This window comes from Euleptes europaea, chromosome 19, assembly GCF_029931775.1.
Source record: "Euleptes europaea isolate rEulEur1 chromosome 19, rEulEur1.hap1, whole genome shotgun sequence".
NCBI lineage: Eukaryota > Metazoa > Chordata > Lepidosauria > Squamata > Sphaerodactylidae > Euleptes > Euleptes europaea.
Genome location: NC_079330.1, coordinates 27,800,393 through 27,810,016, shown reverse-complemented (window position 1 = coordinate 27,810,016; position 9,624 = coordinate 27,800,393). Strand labels below are relative to the sequence as shown.

The 9,624-nt window shown below is 43.8% G+C and overlaps 1 protein-coding gene across 2 annotated transcripts in view; it reads left to right on the top strand.

Moving 5' to 3' along the window:
• Positions 1-2,062: 2,062 nt before the first annotated feature.
• Positions 2,063-9,624, top strand: part of RAD51C (RAD51 paralog C) — a 41,916-nt gene continuing 34,354 nt past the window's right edge. For both annotated transcript variants that reach the window (XM_056865183.1, XM_056865182.1), the window contains exons 1-2: positions 2,063-2,184; positions 7,985-8,234. In XM_056865183.1, coding sequence (XP_056721161.1) covers positions 2,064-2,184; positions 7,985-8,234 — 371 coding nt within the window. In that variant the 5' untranslated portion in view covers position 2,063. The remainder of the gene's footprint in view (positions 2,185-7,984; positions 8,235-9,624) is intronic.

Here is a 9,624-nt window from a genome sequence, read left to right as displayed (position 1 = left end):
AAGCCATGGCCCTCAATTTGAAAGACAGGACGTTTTGGAGGACACTGATTCATAGGGTCGCCATGAGTCAGAAGCGACTTGAGGGCACTTAACATACACACACACTATCTTTGGCCATTTACGCATGGGCGGTTTTGCCTTGGATTGGCCGCTCTCCAGATGCACATTTCCCCCATTTGAATTCTCAACATTCAAAAAATAAGCCCCCCATGCAGAGTTTTGAGATTTCAGATGGCAAAAATGTGCATCGAGAGAGCGGCCAATCCATGGAAAAACCTCCCCTGCGTAAATGACTTTTGTGTAGCTAGACAGGATCCACGCAGGTCCCACTTTTACCTTTTCTCTCTCTTTTTTTATGGTCTCCAAGGCCAACCGGGGGTGTCTCCAGAACTCAGGGCTGGCCTCAGCGCTCTGGTTATACCATAAGAAAGGCCCTGCTGGATCAGACCAAGGCCCATCAAGTCCAGCAGTCTGTTCACACAGCAGCCAACCAGGTGCCCCCAGGAAGCCACAAACAAGACGACTGTAGCAGCAGCATCCTGCCTGTGTTCCACAGCACCCAAAATAATAGGCATGCTCCTCTGATACTAGAGAGAATAGGTATGCAGCATGACTAGTATCCATTTTAACTAGTAGCCATGAATACCCCCTCTCCTCCATGAACATGTCCACTCCCCTCTAAAAGCTCTCTAAGCTGGCAGCCATCACCACATCCAGGGGCAGGGAGTTCCACAATTTAACTATGCGTTGTGTGAAAAAATACTTCCTTTTATCTAGATAATTCGCAGTGGGTAGCTGTGTTAGTCTGTCTGCAGTAGTAGAAAAGAGCAAGAGTCCAGTAGCACCTTAAAGACTAATAAAAATATTTTTTGGTAGGGTATGAGTTTTTGTGAGCCACAGCTCTGAGGTATCTGAAGAAGTGAGCTGTGGCTCACGAAAGCTCATACCCTGCCAGAAAATATTTTTGTTAGTCTTTAAGGTGCTGGCAAAGCACCCCGCAAACAAAGTCTGCCTTGGAAACGTCAGGATGTGACGTCACCCCATGGGTCAGGAATGACCCGGTGCTTGCACAGGGGACCTTTACCTTTTTTAAGGTGCTACTGGACTCTTGGTCTTTTCTACTACTACAGACTAACACGGCTACCCACTGTGAATTATCTAGATCAGAGATGGGGAACGACAGGCCCGGGGGCCGTTTAAGGCCCGCGAAATGATTTGGTCTGGCCCTTTGTGGGTCCTGGCAGATCTCTAGCTCAGAAGGATCCAAGACTGGTGATCCGCACCCTCCCACGGACAGGAATAGCCTCTATTCAAGGCAGATGTGTGTGTGTTTCACCAAGGAACCTTTTTTCCCCCCTTGCAGAAGAGTCGTTAGCTATGGAGCTGCTAGGACTGCCCAAGAAACCATGTTAACCCTTTCCTACCCGGGCCGTGGAGATACGTATTGGTCGGCTAATTTTTAATTTGATAATTTTGTACGGCCCATGAATGATATAAATATCCAAATGGCCCTTGGTGGAAAAAAGGTTCCCCACCCCTGATCTAGATAAAAGGAAGTATTTTTTCACACAACGCATAGTTAAATTGTGGAACTCCCTGCCCCAGGATGTGGTGATGGCTGGCAAATTGGAAGGCTTTAAGAGGGGAGCGGACATGTTCATGGAGGAGAGGGGGTATTCATGGCTACTAGTTAAAACGGACACTAGCCATGCTGCATACCTACTCTCTATATCTTGCCCTTTCCTTGTATCCGTTTTGAATCTCTCACCCTCCAGCTTCAGACGACGACCCCGTGTTCTAGTATTATTTACAACCCAACTTTCTCCTCAAAAAAAGAACACCGAAACCGGCCTAACGGCATCATTCTCCTCTCATCTTTGACACGGATGTCATCCCTCCCCTGGGTTAGGAGGGCTTTACTCCCGAGCCAGCCTCGCCTAGGACCGCAGCCTGAAAGAGTCATGGCGGCGGCTCTTCTGAGGGAGGGGAAGGAGCCGGTCCAAGGGGGCCGGTCCGGGGCGGGGACAGTTAGGGGAGCCGCCCGACGGCCGCGAGCCTCGTCCATGGAGCAGAGGCAGTTGGGCAGCTTCTCCTTGCCTCCGAGTCTGCGGGCCAAGCTGGCGGCGGCCGGCTTCCAGACGGCCCAGGAGGTGCTCGACGTCGGGCCCTGCGAGCTCAGCAAAGGTAGGCCCCCTCAGCAGGAGGAGAAGCCGAGCCTGAGGGAGAAGCGCGCCGGCCCGCCTCGGCGCTTCCCGCCAAAACTGCCTCACCCCCCTCCCAACCCCGTCCGTTTCCCTCAGACCAACAGCAGCCGCCTCCCCCTTGCCGTGACTGATGGTTCGGGCCACGGTCGCAGCAGCAAGGGGGGGACTGCACCACTTCGTTCAGCGGACGGGGGAGGATCGCTGTATGTATATTTTTTATTGTCCCCTGTACTTGAAACTAGCCTGCCTGCTTTCCTAATGGGTTGCTTTATATTTCTGTAGGGAGGGAAGCGTTTGAAAAACGTAGTCTGAAGGGATGTATTCCAGGGCTACAGCTCGCTGTCTGGGTTTTGTTCCTACTCTTGTTATTTATTTATTTTTAAAATAAGGATGAATGTACACAGTGACATTTGCTGCATGTCGTCCTTTACTGTTCTTCTGCTATTTACTTTGCTCCAGTACAAGGGATACAGGAGTAATGAAGTGAAATGCAAGTTTCTCTTGAGCGATCATGATCCTAAAATTTCTTGTTTTAGGATTTTTTGTTCTCCAGGCGTCAGTCAGGTTAAATTCCTTCATGTATTTAAAAACATTTCTTGGTAGCTTTCTTGACACACCGTTGTGCGATTTATCTATAGCAGGATTAATAACTTCATTGAAGTCTCCTAGCAATACAATTTCTCCCTGATGGTAAGCTATCAGATTCTTGAATAAGGTTTCAAATAAGTTTTCTTTTGCTGCATTGGGGCATAAATGGTTTGCTAAGGTGAAACAGACTCCATCCATGCCATGTATTATTAAAATTTGGTATCAACTATCTGGATCAGCGTGATAGTTTTTAACAGTTAGTATCCTTTCATTGATGTAGGTAACCAACCCTCTCTTTTTTTCTTTGGCTGAATTTCTTGCTGGAGTTCTTAAAGAACAAGAAAAGTTTTATTAACCCGACTTGTAACTTATATGTATTGCCCTTCGGAGGTATATTGTTTTATCTCTGTCTTTTGGTATGCCAATAAAGGTTAATGAAATGAAATACTGTTCTTCTGTGCTGTAGGTTTTATGGCTGCCAGATCGAACTGGTTTGTTGCCGCCTGGGTTAGCTTTCGTTAGGCTCGCTGCTTTAATTTTAATTGTTCTTACCCCTGTTTTTTTATGTTGTGAGCTGCCTTTAGATGGAGAAGCAGCATTTAAATCCTATGGATAAATAGGTAAATTGCTGCTTTTTGCTGGCAAAGACAAGTGTGTACATATGCATAAGACACACTTTAGATTGTAAGCTCCTGGGGGCAGGGACCCTGTGCTTGCTTGTGTGTATGATATAATTAACATATACACTCTCACATAATGCCAAGTCCATTTTGTCTGCTTCCAAGGATGACGCATGGGGGACTTGTACAAAAATGTGGCCCTTTACTACCTTGCATGGCTGGCCGGAAAGGTAGCATGAATTTCAGCAAATTTATAGTGATGCACTCTCAGGAGAACAGTGTCTGTATGAATGTGGGTACTGATCCTTAGGGGAAAGGTGGCATTTAAATAAATTTAACATTTTTTTGAAGACCACCAAGGGCTTTAAATAAAAGTGTCTGTTTCCTGTTTCCTGAATTTTTAGCCTGCAGAGGAGGAACCAGTGAAAGCTCTGACTTCCGTGATGCAAATTTCCAGACTCTAGGCCAGGATACTAGAATGAGGGAGAAAAAAATTCAGCATGTATATGGTTTTATTGGTTCTTGTAGGTTATCCGGGCTGTGTAACCGTGGTCTTGGAATTTTCTTTCCTGACGTTTCGCCAGCAACTGTGGCAGGCATCTTCAGAGTAGTAACACTGAAGGACAGTGTCTCTCAGTGTCAAGGGTGTAGAAAGAGTAATATATAGTCAGAAAGGGGTTGGGTTTGAGCTGAGTATTGTCCTGCAAAAGTATTGTCCTGTAAGTATCAAGATAATGTGCTAATGAGGGTATGGTATGTTAATATGGAACCATTGTATCCTGAAGTGATCTGTTAATGTGTGTAATCCAAAACTAATCTGTATGGCTATTGTTGAATGTTGTCTTTGTCTGGAGGTTTTTCAGGGCAGGAAGCCAAGCCTTATTCATTCTTAAACTCTCCTCTTTTCTGTTAAAGTTGTGCTGATGTTTGTGAATTTCAATGGCTTCTCTGTGCAATCTGACAAAATAGTTGGTAGAATTGTCCAGTCTTTCAGTGTCTTGGAATAAGACCCTGTGTCACAAACATCAGCACAACTTTAACAGAAAAGAGGAGAGTTTAAGAATGAATAAGGCTTGGCTTCCTGCCCTGAAAAACCTCCAGACAAAGACAACATTCAACAATAGCCATACAGATTAGTTTTGGATTACACACATTAACAGATCACTTCAGGATACAATGGTTCCATATTAACATACCATACCCTCATTAGCACATTATCTTGATACTTACAGGACAATACTTTTGCAGGACAATACTCAGCTCAAACCCAACCCCTTTCTGACTATATATTACTCTTTCTACACCCTTGACACTGAGAGACACTGTCCTTCAGTGTTACTACTCTGAAGATGCCTGCCACAGTTGCTGGCGAAACGTCAGGAAAGAAAATTCCAAGACCACGGTTACACAGCCCGGATAACCTACAAGAACCAATGAACTCTGACCGTGAAAGCCTTCGACAATATATGGTTTTATATTTGTTACACTTGGCTCAATTTGCCAGTTTCCCTTCTAAATAGTGACAATTTATAAAGTGGGTGTGAGTGGGTTTTTTGGTGTGTGTGGGGGTCTGCCTGGCTAACTTCAAACCTATCGGGAAGCTTAGTTCATGATTATTATATGCTGTTTCTAGAGTGGTAGTGGTGTTAGTCTATTGTAGCACATCTGACCAGTCCCATCATTCATAAAACTGCCACAGTTATTCGGGTCCCCGCATAGAGAAGCTCACTTGCTTGATTATGCTAGGCCTCTCTTTGCTTCCTCTTTCTTTTTTAAGGTGCCACTGGACTTCTGTTTTTTTGGTTTTTTATATACACTGAGCCAAAAAAGGAATTGTAATGTATATGAATTATTTTGAGAATGTAGGAAGAAGGGTTTCCCCTCCCCTTTCCTTTAACATAATAGCAGGATATGGGATTAACTATTGACACTGCCATGACCTGGATGATCCAAGATAGCCTGATCTCATCAGATCTCGGAGCAAAGCAGGGTTGGCCCTGGTTAGTATTTGGATGGGAGACCACCAAGGACTTCCAGGGTCGCTATGCAGAGGAAGGCAATGGCAAACCACCTCTGTTGGCCTCTTGCCTTGAAAACCCTACAGGTTGCTATAAGCCGGCTATGACTTGATGGTGCTTTACACACACAGAGACAGTGGGTTCAGGACTGCTACCTCTTTTTAAAAAAATCTAAAGCATTCCTTTTTAATAACTCGTTATTATATGCTAAACTTAAAATAAAAACAACAAGAAAATAAAAATTCAACAGCAGTAGGTTAAACATTGGTTATGCATATTTGAGCTTCTTAAGTGACTTTTCTAAGCTTTTTTAAGCTGTTGCCTTATGTTACATATTTCTTGGTCCTCTAATCTATAATGTTAATTGCTTAGCATCAGAAATATGTTTTAGCTTATTAAATCTCTCCGCATACAATAAAAATATTCGAAAAGCATTTTAATTATACCATGAATAAACAGGAGTCTTGTGGCACTTTAAAGGCTAACAAGGTTTAGTGGTTTCTAGTAACATTTTGTTAAAAGAAGAGTTGGTTTTTATATGCCTATTTTGTCTACCTTTTAAGGAGAATCAAACCAGATTAAAATCTCCTTCCCTTCCTCTCCCCGCATCAGACACCTTGTAAGGTAGGTGGTGCTGAGAGAGTTCTGAGAGAAATGTGACTAGCCCAAGGTTACCCAGCAGGCTTCATGTGTAGGAGTGGGGAAACCAACCCAATTCACCAGATTAGAGTCTGCTGCTCAAGTGGGGGAGTGGGGAATCAAACCTGGTCCACCGCTTCAAAGCACTACACCACGCTGGCTCTCTTTAAAGTGCCAAAAGAATCCTGGTTGTTTATCCCTGGAGACCACTATCCGCAGAGGCTGAACATTCACCATGCTTCTGACCTGATTAGTTAAAGGGACCCTGGCATCATTTAAAAATAGCGAGCATTGCATGCTGTGTCTGGAGGGGACATCTGATCAGCTAGCTGGAGAGCCAGCGTGGTGTAGTGGTTAAGAGTGGTGGTTTGGAGCGGTGGAGTCTGATCTGGAGACCAGGTTCGATTCCCCACTACTCCACATGAGCGGCGGAAGCTAATCTGGTGAACTGAATTTGTTTCCCCACTCCATACACACGAAGCCAGCTCGGTGACCTTAGGCAAGTCACAGCTCTGTTAAAGTTGTCTCAGCCTCACCTACCTCACAGGGTGTCAGTTGTGGGGAAGGGAAGGTGATTGTAAGCCGGTTTGAGTCTCCCTTAAGTGGAAGAGAAAGACGGCATATAAAAACCAACTTTTTTTCTAGTGACTTTTGTATTCTCAGAAGAGACTGTCTTTTTTTGGGGGGGGGGGTCTTCAGTGTGTCCTGAAACCTGTTTTGCACACAACACCATGTAATTCTTTTATGTCTGCATCTCATCCTGTTTTCCATTTGAAGAATTCTTTTTTTGCCGTCAAGACACAGCTGACTTATGGCCTCCCCTCATGGGGTTTTCAAGGCAAGAGACGTTCGGAGGTGGTTTGCCATTGCCTGCCTCTGCATCACGACCCTGGACTTGCATGGTGGTCTCCCATCAAAATACTAAAAAGGGGCAACCTTGCTTAGCTTCCAAGATCTGCCAAGATTGGACTAGGCTGGGCTATCCAGGTCAGCTCATGTGAAGACTACAGATTGCCAGTTAGGGTTCCTCCATCATGTCATGAGACATCTTTCTCTCCTTGCCCCTTTGTGTGTATGTGTAGGGGGGGGGTATCAAACATCCAGTCTGATGAAGAGTACTGGTGCACTTGAGTCTGCAATTTTTGTGATATTTTTGTTAGTCCTTGGAAAATGTTCTAGACACAGAGGTATTACATTACAGTTGTTTCGGAATATTTTTCTGATTCAGTATTGCTTTGGTCCATTAGGTGTGCGCATGTCATGTGAGCGAGGGGGGGAACAGCTGTCATGAGTGCCAGGTAGTTAAGGACTTGCCAACATGAAGCACTACAGGAGAGAATGATGCAATGGGGGTGTGTGGATTGGGCCCACAGAGTCTATAATCAGATTTTAGGATGCTTCAGGGAGGCTTGGGGGGGTCTTTAAAGGTGCTACTGTATCTCTTGCAGACCTATAAAGAGAGATTCTTATTTGATACTAGACTTAAATGTTCATTAAAAGACTTACGTGGACATTGACTTACCATACATGAACCCTGGAATGCTATTTTGTCCCGTCTTTACCCTTCAAATCCATGAAAAAAGCTTTTTCCAGACATGGTTAAAGTTCTGGAGGTTCTGTATAGCTCTGTTCTCAGCAAAGCTATTTGTTGGCTTAGGAAATAACAGGTGCTTTCTGAAACAAAGCAACTATTTTTATATTTTAAATATAAAATAGATCTAGCTTAGTATATATAATTTTGTTCTTTGCTGTTCAAAACCGCTAGGTGATGCTGTTACACTGCAGATGTTTCTTCCAGCATGTAGATTTCATTTCCACTAATTTTAATTAATTCTTTTAGTTATATTTAAATTGCAAGCAGCTTTAGTTAACAGGCTGTTATTTTTTTTATTCTTTTCTTTGTTTCGATTTTCAGAAATTGGAGTTTCTAAACAGGAGGCATTAGAAATTCTGCAAGTGATCAAAGGAGACTGTCATGGCAATGGAGGGGGCTCAGGAAATACGGTCAGAAAGTACACGGCGCTTGAACTCTTGCAAGAGGAGCAAGTCCAAGGTTTCATAGTAACCTTCTGCTCTGCGTTGGATGATATCCTGGGAGGGGGTGTGCCCCTGATGAAAGTCACAGAAATCTGTGGAGCACCAGGTGTTGGCAAAACACAGTTATGGTAATTTTTTTTAAGTCACAACTTGCATTTAATGTATTCTTCACTTCCCATCACTCAAGAAGCAAAAGAGGAGCAGTGTACCCTTTGTTGCCTGGACCTTTTCAAGACTTGTGCCTAGCAGTTACACAGCGTAGTGTAAAAGCCCCTGGTTCAGTCCTTACCTCAGCCCTGAACTCGACAGGTGGCCTTGGTAAAGTACCATTCTCTCCATCTCTGCCTTTGCTTTAATGTAGAGGTCATAATTCAGGTATGCTGTAAGATGTATACTGTAAAAAGAACCGAGAGGATGGCTGCATTAATATGTCAAACATAACTGCAGTTAAGTAAAAATGTTTTCAAACCTGACTTCTTGCTGGTCTTGCATTTGCACCTTTCTCTTTCCCTGCCCCTTTTGAATCAAGTGTTTGAAGGAATCCTGGTTAGATACTAAAGCTGTTTCCACATGAGTGGTTTGCTCTTCTTTGGCTTTGACAGCCTCCATGTGGTGTTGTACATCCTCTATTCATCCTGCTTCTGTGTTTTCCCCCATTTTGCTGCAATCTTTCCTAAACATGGTATGGTATGCTCTTTTTGGAAAGATACACATTTTTTTTAGATCCCACCCATTATGGTGCCATTTTGCTCACCTCTGCCCCTGTGGCCCCATCCCACCCCACACTTGAGAACTTTTTACAGGCTTAAAAATTGTAATGGCTTTTTTTCCTATCACATTATAATGATCTGTTGCCACAATCTACTAGTTCCAAGCTTTCATTTTGAAAAGGTATGTTGCCAAACCTTTTTAGTGCAGAGATATAAGGGGAAAGTTATAAGGGTTACACATTTCTCCTTATAGCTCCATAGCCAAAAGTGCAGGAGATTTACTACTTTTACAAGGAAGGCTGGAAACTAGTACACTCTTGCAGCAGATTGTTATAACACTATTACTGTGTTGTTTTTAAAGCCCTCTGGTGATAGGGGAGACATGGAGGCCAGAAAGGGTTGAGGCAAGGAAAGTGCAGGGGAAGCTTCTGTGTGGATGTTCCTTTGCCAGTGTGAATGCCTCTGCATTTGTAGGGACAAAGCTACACATGTCTCCTTGTGGAAGCAGCCTAACTCCAGAAACATGATGTATGAATGCATGTTGACCAGAGTTATTTCCCCCCTTACTAACCTGAATTGTAACCCTGGATTTAATTTTGTTTGAGAATCATGGTTTGGAGAAAACTAATTTTAGTCAAACCAAAATACTGTAGTTGTACAATAGCAAGAGTCCGACCAGGATTCTTGGATCATGCTCTGCACAAGAAGGTATGAGGTCCGTGACACCAGCAGCATTCTGGGTTCATGCGCATTTTAATTTAACCATGGTTATGTTTGCCATCTAAATGCAGCCATTCAGATGTAATGA